The following is a 24,455-nucleotide window of genomic DNA, read 5'->3' on the forward strand; positions in this document are numbered from 1 at the left end:
ATTTGTCTCTTAAAACAGTTTTGTAGGAATCACCAAAGCAGTTTTATCATGGTTTCTATGTGAGGTCGGGATGTGGGAGAGGGATTTCCACAGCTGTGTTCAGTTTGAAGGCTATCTGATATGACATCACAATAGCCACTCGTACACATTTAATCCTGCACAAAGTGTCACAACCTGAAGTCGCTTGACCACTGCTGTTGTTTTTGCTTTTTTATATAAAGAGTTAGCAATCATTTGAAAAACTCATTTCTTGTCTCTAAAAACCAAAACCAACAGACCAACCAACCAAACAAAAACAATAGGGATAACCACATATTGCATAAGGTGCCTCAAAAGTCTCTTCATTCCCATTTTTACTTCATCTTCACCCAAACCTATGGGCTAAGGAAGACAGGTGGCTGCCATTTATGGAGGAGAATCGGAGCTCTAGAGGAGCAAAGTGAATTCCTGGGGTCTCTAAGGATGTATTGGTACAGCAAGGACTAGAACCCAGGTCACTTAGCCGAAGTTTGTTCTTCTTATCCTTAGACATTCATCAGCATCATGGACTGTAACCATGGAGACAGACAATGTGGCCCAATCAGGCTGAACATTCTCCTTTAGCTTCTTTGCCAAGGTTTGCTCTGAACTCTCCAAACACTGTAGGGTAGTTTGGCCTTTTCTCGAATTCTCTTTCCAGCTACAACTTATTTAAAAAATAGGGAGCTTTTTTTTCACTTGATGACATGTGGTTTTGACTAGCAAAGCTAGCAAGATTTCATTGAGCTTAGACATTAAAGAAACAAAGTCTCAAGAAGCAATTATCTAGCGGCACACTGGGTATGAAATCAATCCATAGTTTTGCTAACATCTGTTCCTTTCCCCTTTACCAGGTTCCAGGTTATATGAGTAAGACTGAAATTGAAATAAGTTTATTACTAGTGGACTCATTTGTCACTTTCCTTGAAACTGGTGAACCTCAAAATTTAGACAGCGATAGGAAAATACTGCCATTGTCTCTTAAGAAGTCTGTGACATTTCAAGGCAAGAATGAATGTATGGAAGAAGAAACTCGTTTCTTCTTTACTAACAAAAGGGAAAGCCTGGAAGTAAATGCTATGTGTGTAGCATTTAAAAAAAAAAAAGGAAAGAAAAGAAAAGAAAAAACCTTTACGTAACTTCTTTTTTTGACTGGGACAGAAGACTACGAAGCACATTTTCCAGGAAGTGTGGGCTGCGACGATTGTGCTCTCTTAACTAATCATGAGTAAGGTGGCCACTTTGACAGTCTTCTCATGCTGCCTCTGCCACCTTCTTGGTTAAAAGACACCATTTCAGTTTTAACCCAGCATGATAGAAACATACAGCCAGCCTTCCCCCCGATCCGTGGCTCCTGGGCTGCCCATGAGCATGAAGATTTTTATGTATTTACTTACTGTTTTTCTCATCACCCAGATGATTGGGTCGGTTCTTTATGCTGTGTATCTTCATAGGAGACTGGATAAGGTAAGGTGACCTACAGCCTTCATGAACTGAATTGGGGATCTTATTGATTTGGGGACTGGTTGATTTAAGTTCTCCCCAAATGATGGAGGACAATAGACTCAATCCTTAAGTGGATTAATAGTCTTGTTGCATAATATTTATTGTCTAGACAGTGGGGGTCTCACATTTTTGCCTCTAAGATCTTGGGATCTGAAGTCAGACAGCCTGGCTTCAAATCATAGTTTGGCTCTTAACTGCTCTGAGATTCTGGGAATGTCACTTTATATTTTTATTTCTCTTTCTACACCAAGGAAATAGAGGTGAAAATGGTACCCATGCCACAGGTCAAATGAGTCTATCCCTGTAAAGCACTTAGAATAGTACCTGACACACAGTGAGTGCTGGACCAGCAGCAGCTATAGTTATTTTCGAAAATTTGCTTCATTAAGTGAACTATTTTTCCCCACAAAGACAACATTTTTTCTTTAAAAATTCGACCCAGACAAAAAGAGCATTGATTTTTTCTGAAATTCCATTGTGTTTTGGATTAGTATAGATGTGTACAATGCCCCCAATTTGCAGATTTAAAAAAAATCAGAATGGTGCTCTCTGTACAATTTTTCAATGTCAACTGCCATTGTAAGCTGCTCTGTGCTCCTCTGAGGTGCTTTATACACTTAAATGGTTTGGTATATAAGAGCAAGAGAGGACAGGGAGGGAACAGACTAGAAAAGGGCAACTTCAGCATTGATCTTGTATCCATGCATTGGTTCACTTCCACTGATGGGCATGTGGGCTGTGTTACAAAATGCCAATCACAAGGGACTAGAAGAAAAGTCATCGAGTAGCTAGTTGTTCCTAAAGTTTGGAAGTGAGGACAATGACTAGGCAACAACTGGATGCCTGTATTTTCTCTGGAATCATCAGCTAGCCTTTCTTGAAACGAGGACCTAAATGAAAGTCATGATGTTCCTATCAATGTAAGGAGAGGTAGAGACAGATAACTAGAGTGGAGACTATCTGCTTGCCTACTCAAACTGGATTTCACTGCTGAGCAAAGAGACAGGGTCTGGGTCTGAATGTTTGCTTATTTGGTGGGCTCTGTCAAATTCCTGTATATAGACATTGAGGGTAATGGAGAAATTATAACTCATGTAGACCCAAACACACGATAGCCTTTAAGTAAACCCTTAATGACAGGCAAAGCCATTGGCAAACTACACCTTATTTTTCTGTTTTGTTTTTGTTTGGTTGATTTGGGATTTTTTTTTCTTTTTGAGACAGAGTCTCATAATGTATCCCTGAATAAATGGGAACTGACCATAGATAAGCGAGACTGACCTTTAACTCACAGCAACACTCCTGCCTCAGCTTAGCAAGTTCAGGGACTGCAGCCATCTTCCACTATGCCTGTATTGGTTCTCATTTTGAAAGTTAAGAATCTACACTAAAGACAAAAACGTGGTGTGGGATTAGTTGACAGCACAAGTTAATAGCATACATTTAATTACTCCAATATTGGAAAAGTAAATATCTCATTCACTTTGGGGCTGAGAGATAATTTCTTTAAAATTGCATAATGCTTTCTACAAATATTAAAGAAAGGAGAGATGTAATTATAAATCCACATTACGATTGAACGAACGCCTTTATAAAGGCCCATGTTGTGAACACTGCCATGAAGTAGGCAAACTAGCTCAGCATCAAACTACTTTATTGCTGAGGAGAAATATGGCAATTATAGGATATTGCTGTGGTGGTACATTGAAAAACATAGACACTTTGTGATGCAAGATTGCCAGATTAGCTGTGATTTCTATCCAGAGCCATAGAGAACATGACATCTGAATCACTGGCTTTTTTAGGTGGTTAAATGGCAAGCATCAAACAGCAATAATCAAACATAATAACTTATAATACTCTCCATTTACGCTCTCAAAGTCCTCCTCTCTTCAGTGCTATGGAAGTGAATGTGGGTGCAGACATCGTTAGCTACATTCTTCTTCACTATGACACTTCTCATAAGCCTATTATTTCAAAACAGGTAGAAGAGGAAGCAAGCCTTCATGAAGATTTTGTATTCATAAAAAAGCTACAGAGATGCATGAAAGGAGAAGAATCCTTATCCTTGCTGAACTGTGAGGAGGTGAGAAGGCGATATGAAAACCCTGTCAAGGTAAGGTGTTTACTCAGTTCCTGACAGATTTCACTGAGAAGTTTTAGTACATTTCCTAGTTGTGCAAACTGAATTCTGACCCTGGAAAGTTTTCAAACTGTTAGCAAGAGTGGTGGTCACACCTTCAATCCTAGCGCTCTAGAGGCCAAAGCAGAATGACAGACAGCCATGAATTCCAGGCCAGTTTGTTCTACAGAGTGAGACATCAAAATGTGTTGTATATAAATACACACATGTACATACACACACTCACACACACACACACACACACACACACACACACACACATATAGGTGGGTGTAGAAATGGATACATACAAAAAGCACAAATGAAGACAAAGCCTTAGGATAAAATGAAAATAAAAGTTGTACATGTGCACATTACTGCAATAGAAAAGGGTTTTTCTAAAGAACATACATACTCTCATGCACAGCAACACATGACTCATCAGTACACACATGCTATCGCCACACAATAGTTATGCAATACATACAGTTGGAATTTTGTATTTCTGTATTTTTCCATTCAACCTTTAATATCTTCACATTGTGAAACTAGAGTCTGATCTCTATTTCTTAGTTAAAGTAATAATGATTATCTGGTGCCAAGTTGGCAGGCCATAAGGGAAGAGATTGCCTGTCCTAACAGCACTTGGAACCCCTGAAGTCTTCAGTGCTTACCCAGTGATGGGAGGGATTTCAGGTACTGGGATAGTGTGGTCTTCCCTCTACTGCACGGGAAGAAGTGGATGCCCATTCTCAGTGCCGCTCACAGTAGAGTCCTTGTAACAGTACTCGATCAGGAAGCCCTTTCACTCTCAAGATTTGAAGCTTTCTAAACATTCCAGCTGTCATCCAGCTTCCGAGTAACTGAGTATCTAAAACAAAACTTTCCAGAATTTTTCCATTTATTTGTGCATCACAAACATGAGTTTAAGTTGCTCTTTTTTCCTGAAACAGAACCTTGAAAACTCTCCCTGCCCATTTCCCTTCAGAACACTGATCCTAGTACCTGTGGCCATCCATTGGCTAATTTAGGGGTTATTCTAGAAGACAGTACTCACTGCAAGTTGAGGGAAGCTCTGTGCCAGGTGGGTGGTCATCTGAACAAACCAACAGAAATTAATTCTTATGTGAAGATAATGTATAATTAAACAACAGAGTAAAGAGCGTAAGATCTTACTTCATTTGTAAATTGAACACATGGGAGTCAGAGAACAACTTGCGAGACTTGATTCTTTCCTTCCACTACATGAGTCCTGTGGATCCAACTCAGACCCTCACGCTTGGCAGCTGGGGCTCTTCCCCACTGAACCACATCACTGTCCTTTTCAGATCTTATTTATGAACTTAATATGTACTGTCAACAAGGTGGGATTTAATCCAGTGAAGACTCTAAAAGCTTATTCCTAGGCCACTTACTGGGATCAGAATATAGTTCAAATCTGTCACTGGCTTTTAAGTTCTTTATATTAAATTAGACTTTATTTAGATTTTCGAGACAATCTTGTATAGCCTAGGCTTGTCTTGAACTTGCTATGTAGCTGAACACTTGCACTCCTGATCCTCCTGTTTCTAACCACAGGCATGTATCACTGCGTCCAGTTTAATCTAGGTTTTATTGTTTCCATTCTCTATAATGCCTAATTGCTTTTCAAGTTAATTTTTTAATTACACAAGGTTGTAATGTACCTTGTATTAACACCTGTATTCCAGAATCTGGGATTTAGATAAAACCCCTAACATTTTATTTGCAATATTGGTGAGTTCAGGAAATGTCTTAGGTTTGCCTTGCAGGGTGCTGGGCATAATGCAAGGTACTGGGAGGTGTTTCTAATTTTAATTTGTATAAAGTTGTGTTAGAGATGATGGTTGATAATCCCAAATGGCATAACGATTATGTTTTGCTGAAGAGTCTTCCATCTTTCTGAGCTCATTTCTATTGTGTGACAGAATAAGGGTGAGACTCTCTCTTAGGACACTCCCAGTTCTGGCCTTCTCTTGCTGTGTGACCAGTCTTCAATTTTCTTGAATGGCAGTGAAAGTGGTTTTTCTCATTTTTCCTTCTTGCAGAGAGCTTTCACAGGTGACCTACCAATTACCTTTGTCCTCATTCAGGTCTGATGTGGAAAGCTTCCAGAACCATCTACCCAGGATAGGAGTAAGGAAAAGAGCCGGTTCTGTTTGTATGGGGGGAAAAAATTAGAACTTTTTAAGCATATCGGCCAAGGCCCTAGTAACATATTGTAGACCTGTTGGGGATGCTTCTTGCATCTATTGTAGCAGCTACAGAGGCCTAGGCAATGCCATCTTTGGATATAAAAAAGCTGAATGCAAAGTTTTCCAGTCAGTTAATCCTCTTGTATCAACTGACGCCCTTTTAGACCACCGTTTCACTAAAGGTCTCACTCAGAAACAGTATTTGGAACTGTTTAGCCCAGCAAGTCAACTATAGACTAAATCTAGATTAGCTCTGTGTTTTCTTAGCCAATGTTAGCGGGCTTTGGATCATGATTCGGCTAGCCCAAAGTAACCCTAAAGTCACAGGGCCTGATGAGATCCTAGAAATAATCAGATGCAATTCTCAGTTATTAGAATTTCAGTCTTCTCTCTACCATCTTTACAAAGTGGTCACCCAATTTTCATTTAAATACCTCTCATGATAAAGAGCTCACTAACTTCAGAGACAAATATCACAGAGCTCTCACCTTGGGAGGGAGATGCGAGTCAGGCTCACATTAGGGCAAGTGGAGGTACCACTTTGAACAGCATAATTGCACATAAAAATCTACTTTGCTTCCTGTCTAGAATGGTCAGTCTCATGGTTACCTGTCTACCAATGTCTGAGGTGCCTTTGATGGGATCAAACCATTCCCATTTTAGGTTAAAGGTACTATATCCATAGCTGCCACTGTAGAGCTTCCACTGAGAGCCAAATCATTGATGTGAGATTTTCCTGAAATTTGACTTTAAAAAGCCTTTCAGTTTAAGTGAAGAGTGAACCCAATAAATGAATAAACAAACAAACAAACAAACAAACAAACAAACAAACAAACAAAACCTCTGGGGAGTGTAGCTGGGGGAAGTTCACAAAAAGGCAGGACTGGGTGCACAAAAGACAAACTCTGCTGACTTCACATTTTCGTCTGGGCCAGGCCCCAGGACCGCAACGACTTAGCCTAAAAGTAGTATCTTAACTTCAATCATCACACTTCAGTGTTTGAAAACACACCAAACTGTCATTTGTTTACTTGTTGGCTCATAGACATTTTCCTGTTGCCACATTGTTGTAGTGCCCCACTGCAGCTCAAATGGAAAGTTGATCTGTGTAGCCCATGTGAATATTTCAAGGCTCAGATTCTCCTTTGGGACTCGGTGCCTTATGCCCTCACATCTGGCGGCCAAGCTGAACATATAGCTAAAATAGTGGAGAGTAGCGACACAAACACCTTCTTGGGGTGAGGACTATGAAGGAAGGGCCCTGCAGACATTAGGTTCCGGAAATGTCAAGGAGTACAGGACTATCAGATGTGGAAACGCTACAGTTTTCTTTCCCCTCGTGTTCAGAATAGAGTTATGAAACAGACTGAGCCAGGTCTATGAATGTGATTGTACTTTCTGTACTTCATTTAATCCTCAGACCCTCTAGATAACCTCATACTTGCCAGGCTTTTCATTCAGTCTCCTTAAAATGGCAGCAATAGCTTTTATCATCTCTCAATCTATGTAGAAGGAAGTCTGTGTTAGCTTCCTTAAGTATATCTGGCACTTTTTCACCTTATAAGTAAAAGAAATCTTTAAGTGTTGCATTTAGCTAGTTATTGTGGTACATGCCTGTAACCAGCATTTGGGAGGTAGAGACAAGAGGATCAGGAATTCAAGGTCACTCCCAGCTTCTTAACAAGTCAAGGTTAGCCTAGGCTGTATGATAACCTGTCTTAAAAACACAAAACAATATACATGGAATTTAAAAAATTAAAAATCTTAAAAGAAAAACAAGAAACTACATGTTTTGAACACCATTGTCAGCATTAAGAGATGGCCTATATTTTCCAAATGTTGATTGTTCTAAATAAGTACAGGCCATACAGGATAGCTATCCATAAAAGCACATTCAAAGTGAAAATCTGGATTTCTCTCCCATGATCATATTCAAATCTTTTCCTATAAGACTTCAAAGCAATTTTATTCAAACAGAATGAAGGGTGTGGGCCCTTCATTGTGTTTAATAATATTCTGTATGCCAGTTCCCATTTTGAATTATTGCCCCATTCAGCATTGTTTATCAATATCTGTCAAAGGCAGGGAAGCCAAGGTCATAGAAAGGGTCAGAATCACAACCTCTGGTCTGGGCAAAGCATGGTAATGGAGATAATAAGGCCTGGATTTTGCTTCCAGAGTCTCCCCTGAGTTTTCTGGGCTGTCAGCTCATCTGTCAGAGCCAGGGACTCCCAATCACTATGATGGAGTTAACGACAGCATCTTAGTCTGTATTATAATCCTCACCAGGTGCAGACAACACAGTACTGACAGTTGCCAAATGAATGAGACCTTGAAAACCCTAAAGCAGAGCTTCTCTCAACTGATCTTTTGTAATGGTTCTTCTTTTAGGATATAATGTTAAACAAAGAAGAGAAAAAAGAAAACATCTACGAAATGCAAAAAGGTATGTTGCTATTTACCAATTTCCATAAATGCTTAAAGGATAAAAAGAAACTTTAGTTTGTCCATATGAAACAGGGAACATTTAGCCCTGGAAATAAAAGAAGGTACTATTTGTCAAATTGGTACCTTCTCGGGCCTTAGTGATACAGAAAGGCTTTTTATGTTCACATTGATGAGGCTATCTATGTTCCTGTAACATTGACAATTTCAAATATGAAGGAACCCCACATCCAATACATTTATCCAAGCAATCAAACAATCTAGCTCTACTTTCAGAGCACCAGATGACAAGAAAGTCATCATTTGGTAAAAAGTGGCATTCATCATTCAATGATAACTATTTTGTGGGAGGACAGTACCCAGTGGGATTCTGGGATCAATAAATACAATACTACATTCTAATCTTTGCCCTGTTCTTGAAGTGAGAGTGTCCTGGACATCTAAGGGTCAGAAAGGGACCTTGATGGCTCTCAAATCCAGTACACTCCTGAGAATATGAATCCCCTTTAAAAGCATCACTGAGCATATGACCTTTGCTCAGACATGTCTAGAGACAGAACATCTTATACTTAATAAGACAACCTGGTCTATCTTTGAATAGCTCTAATAATAATATTAAGGTCAACATCTACTCAAAAAAGTCTTACCTCAAATTGTGTTCTTGGAATGTCTACTTATTGAACACTTCTGTTCTTTGAGGCTATACTAAGCAAAGAATGGTTCTTTCCCTATATAGCAGCTGTCTGGTTACTAAAGACAGCAACTATGACCCTCAGTTTCCATTGAACTTTTTATTATCTAGGCTAAACATGCCCAGCACCTTCCACTGCTCCCTTTATGATCCTTTCCAGGTTCTTTCCTCTCCCAATTATTTCCTTTTCTGAACACAACTCTTTCCAGTTTCTGTTAGAATATAGCATCCCCCAAACCAGTGATCTGTGGAGTGACTTGAGTAGCAGAAAGGGGAAGGGGTGCTGTTGCAGAAACTATTACATTGCAAAGTTATTGAACACAATGCTATAGCTACACAAATCTAATGCACATGAAGAAATGTATACATATAAAGGTATAGATACAATTTTCTTAGGCGAAGAGAGTGCTCAGAACCTGTCTTACTCAGTGGTCTGATGCCAAAGGCTCAGCTATCTGATTTTCCTGAAGCTTTCATCCTCACAGTGACTGCAAGACATGTTCAGCGATGCTGTGTTATTTGCTAACTGCAATGTGATTTTAAGGAAAAGCCCCTGTGGAGGTTTGTCTTCAGACAAATCATAAATTTGACCAAATTGGTCTTTCAGATTATACGTGGTTTTATCACCAAAACATCCTTCATAATATACCTACAAAATTCTCAGCACTGGGCTCGTAACTGGAAAGAAAGCACCTATGGTTTCTATACTTAGGATATGAGCACTTTTAATTGGGAAGCAAGGCTCTTGCAAGAGAAAGAGATAGTTTGGCCAGTCATTTGACCCAATCAGACATGGTAATCATATTACCTGCTCAGGGCCCGGGCACAGCTTTGGTACTCACTACCACTCCAGTGTATGGCAGTTGTTCTTAAAAACAAGACTCAAGGCAGATTTGATGTAACATGTTTTAGCCAGTCAGTATCCATCTGTGTTGGGAGGAACTGAGTACTTAATATCAGCAGAAAGGACCAATAGAAACAGCCAAGACAATTTTTCAAGGATTAGAAATCACCTTTTCCTTCAATGGAAAGTATTACTTACTGGCCAGTTTTCCTTCCTTTAAGGTAAACTACTCTAGCACAGTCACTGTTATGCATTAACTCCATGAGCAGTTATCTATTTCTTTGGCCTGACAGTGTGCTTTTGGTTTGATTTCAGGTGATGAGGATCCTCAAATTGCAGTACATGTTGTAAGTGAGGCCAACAGTAAAACAGCATCCGGTAAGTCGCATAGCATCTGAGGGAAAGCCACCCAAGTGTGGGAGTATGTGTGTATATTTGTGTGCGTGTGTGTGTGTGTGTGTGTGTGTGTGTGTTATTCCAAAGCTATGCAGCCTAATCATGAGATACTTCTCTTTCTCCAGGGACCAATTTACAAACCTACCCATGTAACTCTCCAACACTGTCCTTTGTTATCAAAATCAGCTCAAATGCACAGATGGGACTTAGAGCGACAAAAGGAGATGGGAAGGAGTCCCGATGTTCTCATTATGTTTTTGCTCAGTGGCTGACTCTAAATGATGAATGACTGGGTGGAGGAACCATTATTTTGCAAACATAAAAAGAGATGGCAGGTAGTGACCTCTTCACTGGGAACATCTCTCCTCCTAAGACCTCTTTACTGTGTATAAATGGGTCTCAGGAGGTCTTTTTTGTCATCTGTCAATCCCTGTGTGATTAACCCCAGTCTCAGTAGGGCTGATCTCAGAGAAATTAAAGGTAAAATCATTTTGTAATGATCAATAGGCGCCAAGATGTTAGATTTTTTTCAATGAAGTAACAACAGATGGCATACTCTGATCTTTTCAACACTGAATGCTTTTATTTCCTTATATATCCTAGCCTTATTCTAGCCTGTATTTTTCCCCCAAATCTCTATCTTGTGGTGGCTGATGCTGTAAAATGTGTCACATCTATAGATTGGTGGAAACATGTATGCTAGCATAAATTTCCCCGTGTATATAATGGCAAGAGCATCAGAGCAGCATTTGAAAGCTTCAGCAGAGTGCTTTACAATGGAGTTCTAAATCACATGTGTGCATTTGTACCTGTGTGTGTGTGTGTGTGTGTGTGTGTGTGTGTGTAAGAGACAAAGATAGAAACACAGAAAAACAAAGGAAGACTCTATCTTGTGTCTGAGGTGATTTAAGCACCTCAGTGGGTATGACACACAGGCACATGCATGATATTGTGGCTCACGGCATAGAAGTAAGAATCCTGGTTAGGCAGTTGGTGAACATTAGGGTTCAAGAGCCATGAACAACTTACTAATTGAATTTAGACAAATCCCATTCATCCTGTGGCAGTTTTCTTTCTCACATACTTCGCAGGGTAGTTTTGAATATCCAATCAACTAATGTGGAAGAAGAGTTACATTTCTCAAGCTATGCCACACCAGCATAAGGTGGCAGCACTTAGCTCACTTCACTGTGACAGCCAGAGAGCCACATAAAGTCCTTCATGAAGACCAGTTGTTCCTATAATATTTATTAATTTTGTCATCTAACATTCTCTAAAAATATGCTTATAGGAAAACACCACAATTATTGCCATGGCCAGTGAAGCCATTCACATGATATATTCACTTTTGTATTAGATTACAGCAGCAGAGAAACCGCTCAGAATCACTTCCTACTGATCTTTGTTAAGTTGTACCTAAATATTTTGGCACTGGGATATATTCAGTGGAATTTTGAATTGGCACTGCTCGTGAAATACCTCACAGTCTATATCACAGTAGGTCTGTACAGCACAGAGTAGGAAAGAAAGTGCAGAGAACTGCAGCTCCATTCTCATTCTTTCCTGGACATGATGCTACAAACTCGACCTACATGCCCTAGTAAAAACTAAACTGAAGCAAAGAATTAACAAAGTGAAAAGGCAGTGCCTAGTGGCACACATCTGTAATCTCAGTGCTAGGGATGGAAGCAAAAAGCTTAGATGTTTAAGATCATCCTAGCCTACAAAGTAAATTCCAGGCCAGCCTGAGCTACATGAAATCCTGTCCCCCCAAAGGGGAAGAAACTCAGGAGACAGAGGTAGGAATATCTCTATGAGTTCTATGCTAGCCTGGTCTGCATAGCAAGTTGCAGGCCAACAAAGGATAGGTAGTGAGACCCTGTCTTGGCAAAGAAAAAATGTAAGGGGGGGAACCTAATTCATTGAACAGAAGCGAATCTGCTAATTTTTTTCAGAATCAAATGGTCTAAAAGTGAAAACACCATAAAACAAACACCCTTTATGGAGTTGGGGTACCCGGAAATATCAGGCATGATGAGATGCCTTCCTATGCAAAAAAAGTAGTCTGAACAAGAAGCATCTTATGCCCTAGTTGGTGTAAGACCACCAAATTAAATATTTAGAAAATATCAAGAAAGCAAATATACCAATACTTTTACCTCCCCCTACCTCCCACCCCTCACCTCCATCAAACTTAGCTTTCTGTGGAAGCTGAGATTTTAAATCCTGTACACACATGACTTTGAACCCACTCAACATCTCAGCAGAGAAAATGGCACACTGTTGGTGGGGACTCTGCCGTAGCCACAAGAATATGGGGACTTTCAAGTCGGTGGCACCCACTACAATGAGATCAAAACACAGTTAAATGAGTACATGGTTTATTTTCATGCTTCCTTACCTATTTTAGGCTTGGTCGTGGGAGGCAGTTCAGGTTTGCAACAGCATAAGGTAGGAGGAAGAAATAGGGTCTTGTCTCTGAGCTGTCACTAATCTAGGTAGACTGACAACTCTTTGTAGAATTCATGATAAGCTAAATATTCACACATTAGCAAGAGTTTTATGCCATGCATAATTCTGAAATCATTTGCACTTCATTTTAAAAGCATTTATCCACTCATTTATGTTTGCATATGCATGCCTGTGTGAATGTATACAGAAGTGAAGGGTAGTGGGAGCACACAAAGGTCAGAAGAGGGCACCCTTGTCTCATCGCTATCCACCTATTCTCCTGAAGCAGGGGCTTTCCTTAAACCTGAGACTCATGCTTTCTCATGTAGGGTGGATACCAGCATGTCCCTGTGATCTTCTCTACACTCCATCTCTCCAGTACCTTTTGTTTTGTTTTGAGACAGGTTCTCACTTAGCCCATGTGGGTCTCAAAGTCATTATGTAGCCAAAGATGACATTGACCTTGAGCTTGAGATTCCCTGCCCAGTGTCTGGGAATTCTAGATGCTCATCAGCATGCCTGGCTGATCATTTGCACTTTCTTAAATTCAAGGGCAATTGGCTCAGAGAACTCTAAAGAGAGAAAACTTGCTGTTACCTGCTACTTTCTTGAACTTTCAAGTCTCTGAAATACGCTTTCATATTGTCCCTGCTCTGTTGCCGAGGAGCTTAGGCTTGGGGAGATCAAGTGACTTGCCCAAGCTTGAAAACCAAGGTTGGAAGCTGACACTAGCTCTGAAGCCCGTGTAAACTTGGTATCTATTCTTTACCATGCCTCTGATGGCCATAACGTACCTGGAGAATTCATTCTCACATAAAGTCAGCATCAACCTTAAACTTTATTTCCTGTTGGAAAAATATATGGCATGCTATGCTTATGCTCACCAGGGATTTCTCTCTCTTTGTTACAGTTCTAGAGTGGGCCAAGAAAGGATATTATACCATGAAAAACAACTTGGTAATGCTCGAAAATGGGAAACAGCTGACCATTAAAAGACAAGGACTCTATTATGTCTACACCCAAGTCACCTTCTGTTCTAATCAGGAACCTTCAAGTAAAGATCCATTTTTAGTCAGTCTCTGTCTGAAGTCCACCAGTGGATCCGAGAGAATCTTACTCAGGGCGGCAAATACCCACAGTTCCTCCAAACCCTGCGGCCAACAGTCAGTTCACTTGGGAGGAGTATTTGAATTACAAGAAGATTCTTCTTTGTTTGTCAACGTGACTGATGCAAGCCAAGTGATCCATGGAATCGGCTTCACATCTTTCGGCTTGCTCAAACTCTGAACAGTGTGCTGCCCTAGGCTGCAGCAAGGCTGCTGCTGGCAGTCTTTCCTATACAGCAAATCAGTTAGGACCCGCCCCTGTTGAACTGCCTATTTATAACCCTTGGACCCTCCTCACGGAGAACTATTTATTATGTACCCCAAGGCACATAGAGCTGAAATAAGAGAATTGCAGGGCAGGCAAAATCCTAACGGACCCTGCTCCCTAAGAGCTTATATTCTGAGACAGCAACTCTACTGATGTATCCAACGAGAGAGCCCTAGAAAAAGACAAAGCCACAATGCACAGATGATAGAGCTCGGATGAAACAGTAGATAATTGACCAAGCTCAGTTGTGCTGATTTATGAGTGTGTCTTTCAGTGGGCAGTGCACTTGACTTACCAGGAAAGATGCAGAAGGGCAAGTGTGAGCCTTAGCTCACAATCTGTTATGGTTGACTTGGGGTCCCTATGGCCCCAATAGGCCAGTTTCTAAACTCTCCCAAGGAGAACTGAGAAACTCTGCCTCCACCTTCCCCCCAATAACCAACACTCAGTCTTTCAATCTCTCCAATCCCACCCCCCTCTCTCTCTCTCTCTCTCTCTCTCTCTCTCTCACACACACACACACACACACACACACACACACACACACACACACACCACATATAGAGTCATGCTGTTGCTGACTGGTTCTCTTATTAGCTACCCTGTTCCTGTCTATAGGACTGTCAGGGCAGGGTAGACAACAGCTCCTGGCCTGCCCATTCCTCCTCATGGAATGACAGTATTTAATGGAATCTGTTGTAGCTCCCTGCAGTCTTCATTGTTTCTGTAGTGAACTTAATGATTATGTTGTTATTTATTTTTTGAATAATAAAGAGCCTTTACCATTATTTTTGTTGGTTAGTACTTACAGCTCTCAGCCAAGTCGGGGGCAGGGAGGAAGTATTTGGAGGGAGTTTTGCCAACTCTTTTTGCTGTTACCATAAACTTAGTTCTCAAGCTGAGCACACAGCAAACTCTCTTAGTGACAGCATATTCTCTGGAAGTCTGCCATCATAGCCTTCAATAGATGACATGGAATCCTGGTCGGTGAAAAGCAATCTGGGCCTCTAATTCCAACTTGCTCTGTGAAGGTTGCAAGAGATTGACATTTTAAAAATTGATCCCAGCTAAGAGAGACTGGAGAGAGAGCCTTAATTGAGAAGCAATAGCAAATCTTTTTAGCAACTGTTTAGGTGGCTCTAAGCAAGAGGAAATGGAGCTGGAGCATCATGAGGGTGATTATTGGCCCTCGAGCCTTCCCACTGAAATCAACAGAATCATTTCTTGACACCTCCAACTGTGGTGGAAGAAATGAGTATGTAAGAAACTCAGTTTAACTGGTGGGATAGTTGCTTAAGGGAAACACATTCATAAAAAAACTACTACTGTAGAAATAAAGGGGGGAAGGAGAAAGTGTCTTTCCTCATGTCCTTGCTCTTCAATAGAGTGGATGGCACAGTTGCATCTTGACTGGAGCTCTTGCATTATGAAAACCCACTGTAAAGCTGAAATCATGCTGGACAAGCTTGTGTGTCTGCACACATCCCCCAACAAAAGACCTTTGGTATGAACAAGAATGATCTTTGTGCATTTAGGAACTCACTAGAAATTATGTGCACCATGTGTTTGTGCCTTCCAGAAAGGAGCAAAGATTCTTCTACTGTTTTAACTGCTGGGCTCAAATCTATGAAGATCTTCCTGCCTCCAATTCTCATTCTCCTGGGATAGCAGGAGTGAGTCACTGTACTCAGGTCATAGCTTGAGTAATTTCCCTACACCTCAGCAGTGGGCTCAGGCCCATAGATTCTATGCCTACAGGTGGAACTCCCGACCTTGTCGCCTGTGTGATGGACTCTTCTCTCAGTGTTTCTCATTCCACTGAATGCCATCTTCCTCACCCTATTTAACAAACCAGAACCCTGACTTTACCAAGGATCCTCATGCCTCCACCTCCTAGGTGTTGAGATTATAAACCTGTGTCACCATGCCTGGTTTGTTCAGTACTAAGTGTTAAACCCAAGCCTTCATGCATGCCAGGCAAGCCAGCAGTCTACCCACTGAGCCAAAGTGCCGGCTTTATAAACATGTCACTTCTACATTCTGTGGGAATGGTGGGGCAGGAATAATTGAAATAATCATTTTTTCTAAATAAACAGAAAATGAACAAAGTATAAAATACTGCTGTCTTTGCTATTAGATAGGAAGCAAGTAACCACAAAATGCAAATGTGTGATGTGACATGCTTTCAGCACAGAAACACCTTGCTTGGAGGGAAGCAGCTGTAGACGCTTATGTAGCAGGCTTTTTCTTTTAGGCCACCAGCCAGCTCCCAATTCATGACACACAGACTCGTTATTAGTTATAAATGCTTGCCCTAGATTAGGCTCATTTCTGGCTAGCTTTTTCAACATAACATGTTTCTCTTTATTTACTATTTATTTATTTATTTATTCATTCATTCACTCATCCATTTATTTATTTATTTATTTATTTATTTATTTATTTATTTATTTATTTATTTATTTATTCTCTTTCTGCCAGCCACACCTAGCCTTTCTCTGCCCAGCTATTGACTGTTAAGCTCTTTATTAGACCAATCAGGTGCCTTAGGCAGGGAAGGTGAAACAGATGCAACATATCTTTACATAATTAAACACACACCCTGACATCATTAAACAAATGCAGCATAAACAACACACTTTTACACAGTTAAAGTAATAGTCCACAGCATAAACAGAAGTAACTCATCTTTACATAGTTAAAATGATATTCTACCCCACTCCTTGGCTTCCATTGGGAATATTTTGCAGTGTATTCAACTATCACCACAGGACCAGATCCATTATGTTGAGAGCTGCTCTCCCTTAGGACTTCAAAGTGGGAAGGCACCTGGAACTAATACAACTGTTACTCTGTTCTTTCTGTAGTACTGTGGTTAACTCTGGAGCTAGTCAGATAGAATTTTAATCCAGGCTCCACAATTTATTGGATTTCTAACTGTGGACAAATCATTTAACCTCTGGGTCACAGTGTCCACATCTGGAAAGTGGGGACAGTGAGAATATTGTTTTTTTTTTTTCAGGGTTGATGATGACTCGACAAGAGAGGCAGCAGAGAGCCCCAGCAGACTCTTCTCCCTCAGACTGATCATCAAATGAAGCACACTGTGAAAGTCACATCAGTGGTCTGCATCCAGCATTGCAAGTGGATGGTGGCACATCCAAAAGTAGTTGACATGTCTACACTCAAGGATCCTACTTGGCAGCGCTGCCATACTGAGAAGCCTTACCCATGAAGTGGAAGAATGAAGACACTGAGTGTGGAGTGAAGTGAAAGAAAAAATACAGAAAGGAAAAAAAGATAGTGGGAGAAAGATTTCTGGGAGGGAGAGAGGAAGAAGGGAGAAGAGATGAAGGGAAAGGGGGAGAAAGAGGAGAGAGAAAACACAAGGGGCCATGTGTAGCAATTGTACATCTGTGAATCTGTACTCTAGCATTACGGTGGCTGAGACAGAAAAGTAGCAAGTTGAAGACCAGCTTTAGGCTACATTCGAGTTATCAGAGACCAGTTTGAGCTACGTAATATCATCTTTAAAAAACTTGACACTTTTGGGTTTTGAAAAGCAGTTCCTTAGATTTGACAATTAAGAGTTCACTGCTTCACTGGAGATGTGGCTCATTCACAAAATGTTTGGATATCATGCATGAGGTGCTATGGGATGTTCTGTATGTCAAATGTGTTGCTCTGATTGATTAAAATAAAACACTGATTGGCCAGTAGCAAGGCAGGAAGTATAAGTGGGACAAGCAGAGAAGAGAATTCTGGGAAGCGGAAGGCAGAGGCAGAGAGATACTGCCAGCCACGGCCATGACAAGCTAGATGTAAGGTACTGGTGAGCTACGAGCCACGTGGCAACTTATAGACTAATAGAAATGGGTTAATTTAAGATGTAAGAACTAGATAGCAAGAAGCCTGCCATGGCCATACAGTTTGTAAACAATGTAAGTTTCTGTGTGTTTTCTTGGTTGGTACTGAGCGTCTATGGGCCTGGCAGGTGAGAGAGATTTGTCCTGACTGTGGGCCAGGCAGGAAAACTCTAGCTACAAATCAATGAGGTCCTGTGTTCAATACCCAGTACCCCATAAAAGCTGGCATGATAACACATGCCTGTAATCCAAGAACTCAGAGGTAGAGGCAGGAGAATTAGAACTTCAAGGTCATCCTGAGCCACATAGTACATTTGAGGCCAGCTGGAAATACAAAAGACCCTGTCTCCAAACAACTAATGAAATGGAGCTCATTGAGGACTTCACAGGGGTTGACAGCTGATGTAGAAGCAGCATTTAAATGGGTACAAAGAGCAGAAGAGGAAATGTGGTAGACAGAGCACAAATCCAAGAGGTAAACCAGAATATAGACTCAAATCACCTCCACCATGTACTACCACGTAATTCAACATCTCTGAACTTTATTCATCTGTAAGATTGAGATAGCAGCAAGAAAGTCCTGATAGGGTCTTTTGGGGTTTGCACAAACCTAAATATGTGAACCATGTAATACAGTGCTTAGTATGTGGGAGGCACAGTTAAATGTAACTGTTCAAAGCAAGAAAGAACCAGTCAGGCAGCTGAAGCAGAAAGTGAATTTGGTATCTACAAAAATGTGGGGTCATAGAAGTGAGAGGCAGTTCGAATCTGGTGAACTAATGACTTCATAGTCATTCCATGGCGGTTGTGACCCAAATGTTAGGAAACTGCTACTACAACCATGGTCTGGCACTGTTACTGCTACAGTGTCACCCACAAAAATTGAGCAGAGACACTGCAATGGAGACTACAGACACCAGAGTATGTTGGGAACTTCCTGCAGACCACCAGAAGACAGACTTCGTCTAAATTATACACCCCCATCTTCTTAGCATAACTGGACATGTATGTGAACCCTCATTGTATCCAAAACCCTTGCTGCAAGACTTTGGAAAATACGTTTACCCTTCTGTTTCAGGAGAAACACGAGGATAAGAACAGACAGTGTGGAGCAGCAAACAATACCCAGTTCAATCTATCGCCTCTCTTCCCTCCCTCTGTGTGTAGAGGGCATAGGTCAACATCAGGTATCATTGCACAGAACTTATCCGCCTTTTGGATTTTTTAAACTTTATTATGATGAAGGATGCATATTTATGATGGGTAGGGCGTGCACATGCAGCATCACATGTATGGAGAGGTCAGAGGACAACTTTGTGCAGTCGCTTCTCTTCTTCCACCTTTATGTGTTCCAGGGATTGAACTCACATCACTAAGCTTTCACGGCAGGCACCTTTACTCGCTTTGCCATCTCACCAGCCCCACTTAGTTTTAGAGATAGTCTCTCATTGGCCTGGAACTCAGTGACCAGGCTAGGCTTGCTGGCCAGTGAGCCTCAAGAATCTACATGTCTTTGCCATTTCAGTTCTGTGGCTATAGGTGCGTGCCACCACACCACCACTTTTACATGCATTCTGGTGATCTAGCTCAGAGTCTCCTGCTTTCATGGCAAGCACTTCATCAACTGAGTTATTTCCCTGGCCCACAGCTCAAATAATTTTCATCCTGAGTGCTGACACCAGAGGTCACAATTGAAAACATCACAGATTGACGAACTGTTGTAAAATACAGAGGAATGAGTACCTGTTTAGGAAAATGAATGTATCTTTCTTAATGTTGGAAGGAAAATTGTGAGATGCACTTCAAGTGGTTTGTAAGTTGAGACCCAGAAGATGAAAGGGAAGTTAAGGGAAGTTCTATGTCACCAGCAGATGACATTTGCTCCCTACTTTACAGGGATGATCACACTATGAAATAGAACCTTAAGTGGCAAAGGTAGTTTGCGGGAAGGCTGATGCGAAGGGACTAGCTAAAGTTTCCAACCTCAACCTACTCTTCACCATTTCTGAAAGAAACAAAATCAGTATGTTGAAGGCGTATATCTGCATTCCCATGTTCAATGCAATACTATTCACTTAGTCCAGATCTAGAATAACCTACATCTGGGCATGGTGGTGTGCACTCTTTAATCCCAACACTTGGGAGCCAGCGGCAAATAGAACTCTGTGAGCTGAAGGCCAGCCTTGTATATACAATGAGTTTCAGGCTACCTACCCATGGCTACACAGTGAGATCTTGCTTCAAAAAAAAAAAAAAAAAAAAAAAAAAATATATATATATATATATATAGAATTAAGTTAAGAATCTGTGAATGGGTAGTTGGATAAAAATGTAGATATACACACAATGGAATACTACTTTGCCTTCAAAAAGAAGAAACTAATTTGTAACAGTATTAGTGAACCTGGAGGGCACTGTGATAGATGAAATAAGCCAGGCTTATTTATAAATGTTAATACTGCACATCTCAGTTCTCATATGTGGAATATAAAAACAGAAACTCATAGAAGTAGGGTGTAAAATAGGGTTTAACTAGGGCCTGGGTGGGGAAAGAGAGAGGGCATTATTTTGATCAAAGTAGACAAAATTTCAGTAGAATAGGAAGAATTCATCTGTGCACAATACAGTGACTATAGTTAATACTACATGTATATTTCAAAAGAGTTAAAAGCAAGGATTTTAAATGGTCTCCCTATAGATATGGTAATATTTGAGATAATAAATGATATGCTATATGAGCCTATGACCATAGATAGCATGATATATGTATGGATTGAAAGCTCACACTGTTGTCACCAACATGCAATTTGTATTTGTCAGCTGAAAATAAAATGACACTTAAAAAGATAACTTCCTGAACATCAGTCAGCAGAAAAAATAAACAAGTGATCTTATTTATAAAGCACTGTTTATTCTTGTTTATCGAAAATGTCCATTTTAAAAGTCTTTAAAATAAAAACAAGTTTAGAAAATTTGAGTTCCTATAAGAAGGGGCATGACAGAGAAGAAACTGAAAGGCCTCTAAGGGCAGCAGTTTAATTACAGAGGAACAGGAACCCATTTATAGAGTATTGTAAACAACACAACTATGGAGACACGGCTGTCGGGTTAACATGGCTTCATTTCCTTTATATTATTTAGTGTGTAAGCGCGAACAGCTCACTGCGCAAGTTTCATTATCCCAAGTACCAAGGGCCTCTCCTCAGATGGGCAAAGTCCCCAAACATGCATATATATACACATCCTTTTAGAGACCTTTTGATGTCCTAAGCAATCAGCTAAATTATTTGGTAATCACTAAAGTGTAAAATTTGCATTTATTGCAAACTATTGACTAAGCACAGGCAGGACACATGTGAACATCTGGGTTACTACTGTTGTTTCTTATTTTAAATTTTTACATGAAAGATGTCTCATAAAAACAGGACAGCCATTCTTAGAAACCGTCACTAAAGTTGCCAGGATGGCTTTGTGCAATTGTCTGGGGTTGGACTTCAGGAATGCTCCATTTTCTGTGGGTGCTATAATGTCATCCATGTAGCAGGAGACAATAGCCCTATACCATGAAATTATGGAAACTGTGAGAGCTTCCATACCAGAGAGCAAAAGGGCACCTCAACAAGATTTTAGGACCCAAGTTTGGTTTTGAAATAGCAGTTACAGGCACCCATCAAATATACATATAAGACTTTATAGGTTTTCTACCTCTCTTTAAAGTGACTTTGCCATCTGGCCAAATTGCCCTGCCATCTGAGGAGGTAGGCAAGAGCAGTGCTGCTCCATCCTGTAGCCTTGGTCCATTTTGACTTGTGTTGAATTTAGGTGTACAGTGTTCTCCTGAGGCTCTCTTCTAAATCTGTTTTCCCACAGTTCAGATTTCTCAGCTACTTACAAAGTCAATGATTTGACATTATAAACAACTTGTGCAAACTAGTTTCAGACAATCAGCATCACTAGAAACCAGCACAGCTAGTGGAGGGGCCATTTCCCTCAGGATATACAAACTGGTTCATCATATTCAAGGCCTACTCCAAAGAAACCAATGATGAGTCTAATTTCTCACTGCACAAACCAGAGCTTGATAAGTTGGGATGGAAGGTGTATACTAGGGCATGGGATCTTGTCCCCCAGGTTGTTTACACAGATGAAAAGGCTGTAGTTTGAATATTCAAGGAAAAGTCACTGCTCGCAGTAACTGACAAAATAAGCAAAGCACATCCACACTAGTTGGCTCACCACTTGCTGGGGCTGGTTAAAAGCGTGGGGGAGGGGGAGGTAGAAAACTTACCTAGAGGCAGAAGGCTGGGCTGTCAAGCTACAGTGCACTAGGAATAGCTGCTCTGCCCTGCTGCTGGGGAGGGGGAGGATTTCCTGAAGCAGTTTGCTGATGGACTTAGTGCTGGTATGGACAGTTGGAGTCCCTACTCAGCTGACTCTAAATGTACATCAGCACAAAGGGAAGCAGGCTACTATACTGCTCTTGGTCTTTACAGACAACACAGGGAAATCATTTTGAAAGTATTGAGAGGGCCATGTGACAGTCCAGGGAAGGGCAGCTGGATCACTGGGCAAAGGTGTTCATTTTCACCTACTCTAGACGTAGCCTGAGAAGCTTTGTCTTCAACGAATTAGGTAGTGAAGGGCTGTTGGGCATAGCAAAATATTGGGGCCATTTTATCACCATCCCAGGTTGTTTCCCCTGTTAAGACAAATATCAATCAATTGATAACCAAGTAACAAACACTCAAGCAAACAGAGGTACAGAAGTGGGCAGGGGAGAGAGAGAGAGAGAGAGAGAGAGAGAGAGAGAGAAAGAAAGATCCCAACACAGCAAAAGCTGAAGTGCACAATCAAATCATTCAGCTGGCCAACTCAACACGTGCTGAAGGCCTTGTGCTCAGCGGCACAGTGATGGTTATGGGAGAATTGGGCTCTTGCTGCTGGATTCAGCTCGAATGCACTCATCTGTTTGCTTCAACAGCTTCCGGACCAGTTTTTCTAGGTCCTTCCTCGACTTCAATTCTTCTTCCAGGCATTGCTTCATTCTCTTATTCTCCTAGAAGGGAAAAGAGTTGTTGATCACTGAGCCAAGGCAGCCTTTCCCAGGTTCCTCCTCCTCCTCCTCCTCCTCCTCCTCACGACATCCTTCACTCTGACTGCATATTCTGAGCCCAGGCTGAGTCTTGATTTTCTGACTGTGTGTGAGCAGCCTCCTACACTCTTCACTTAAATGCAAGTGTTCCCTAAGACTGAATCTGCCTGGGTTCCACACTTTTTTTGTTTAAGGTCACTTCTCTATCACTGCAAGTGTGGATTAAGAGGCTTCCCAAATAGCTCTGGTGCCAGCTTCCTCTTCTGTGTACCAAACTCACAGGACAATCGCAGTATGGCAGGTCAATCTAGAAAGATTATAAGCACTTTAAACTTACTATGTTCTAAGGGGAACTTCCTATCACCTCCCCCATTACTCCAACCCTCCTCCAGTGCTTCTGAATCTGAATGGAATTAGATGTCCAGGGGAGAAGCTTCTCTACTGTCTGCCCTCTCTCAGTCCCAGCACTGTGTCTGTCCTATCCTGTAAGTTCCAACTCTACCATGTCTCTTTACCCTTGCTCTACTTCTCATGGTTCAGTTTAGGACTCCGCCATGCCTCATCCAGAATTTGCTAAGAATTACACAAGTGTTCCTCCAGGCTCTTGACTCTCCTCTTCTTCCTTATCCTTCCCCTTGTCAAGAGGTACAGTCAGAGTCATCACATAGGTAGAGTATGTATCACAGAGCGAAGAATCAAACACATCACCAGTAAATTCACAAACCACCAAAGACAGTTCTCCTTTCCCTCCTTCCACCTCGTCTTCATTATTTTCTTCCTTTCTTTACTTTTCCATGACAAGAACTTGCTATACAGCCCAGACTAGCAAATCCATGATCTCCTTGCCTCAACCTTCCTAGTGGCTAGGATTGCTGGCAGGCACCCCCACACTTGGGCTTGCTTACATTTTTTAAGATGTGAGGGAACGAGAAAGTAGTATCTATGTTTGGGACTCTGCTGCACACATCTAAATAGTAAGCCTCAGAAATTCAAGGTCACATGATTAAAAAAAATGAAACCCACCTGGTAACACAAAGAAAAGACAAATTCTCCCCCAGTACCTTGCTCCTGGACTCTACCTGACACCAGCTTCCAGCTGGTGGCCAAGAAGACAGAGCAATTCTGTTACATGAGAAGATAACTTTGACGATGCGTTACCTGCTTCAGTTCTTTGACCTCATCCTTCAAGGCATAAACAGTATCAACAAGGCTCCTAAAACATACAGAGAAAATTCAGAAATGAATAACTGGGACTGAAGTGCTGATAAATAAGCAACACATAACTCTATAAATACAGATATGGGAATCAGTGGGGTTTCTAGCTGATGAGGAATATCCCTGCTCTGAGTGGTCCACATTCTTTCTCTTCATAGGAGAAAAACTCTCACCACACATGCCCACTTCAACACCATGTTATAGTACCATTTCTACACTATC

The 24,455-nt window shown here is 41.1% G+C and overlaps 2 protein-coding genes across 3 annotated transcripts in view; one reads left to right on the top strand and one right to left on the bottom strand.

The window, feature by feature from the left end:
• The first annotated feature begins 1,311 nt into the window (after positions 1–1,311).
• Positions 1,312–14,437, top strand: Cd40lg (CD40 ligand). The gene is made up of 5 exons (XM_036173937.1): positions 1,312–1,485; positions 3,509–3,640; positions 8,251–8,305; positions 10,155–10,217; positions 13,597–14,437. Exons 1-5 carry the CDS (start codon positions 1,330–1,332, stop codon positions 13,971–13,973), a joined length of 783 nt encoding a protein of 260 aa, XP_036029830.1. The 5' UTR covers positions 1,312–1,329; the 3' UTR covers positions 13,974–14,437.
• A 6,378-nt stretch (positions 14,438–20,815) lies between these two features.
• Positions 20,816–24,455, bottom strand: part of Arhgef6 (Rac/Cdc42 guanine nucleotide exchange factor 6) — a 122,171-nt gene continuing 118,531 nt past the window's right edge. For both annotated transcript variants that reach the window (XM_036174612.1, XM_036174613.1), the window contains 2 exons: positions 24,177–24,231; positions 20,816–22,982 (listed from right to left, as the gene is read on the bottom strand). In XM_036174612.1, coding sequence (XP_036030505.1) covers positions 22,842–22,982; positions 24,177–24,231 — 196 coding nt within the window. In that variant the 3' untranslated portion in view covers positions 20,816–22,841. The remainder of the gene's footprint in view (positions 22,983–24,176; positions 24,232–24,455) is intronic.

This window comes from Onychomys torridus, chromosome X (assembly GCF_903995425.1).
Source record: "Onychomys torridus chromosome X, mOncTor1.1, whole genome shotgun sequence".
Classification (NCBI taxonomy): domain Eukaryota; kingdom Metazoa; phylum Chordata; class Mammalia; order Rodentia; family Cricetidae; genus Onychomys; species Onychomys torridus.

Coding starts and splice junctions, on each gene's coding strand:
- Cd40lg (XM_036173937.1), top strand. CDS start 1,330: ATGATAGAAACATACAGCCAGCCTTCCCCCCGATCCGTGGCTCCTGGG. Junction 3,641..8,250: donor GATATGAAAACCCTGTCAAG/GTAAGGTGTTTA, acceptor TTCTTCTTTTAG/GATATAATGTTAAACAAAGA. Junction 10,218..13,596: donor CAACAGTAAAACAGCATCCG/GTAAGTCGCATA, acceptor TCTTTGTTACAG/TTCTAGAGTGGGCCAAGAAA.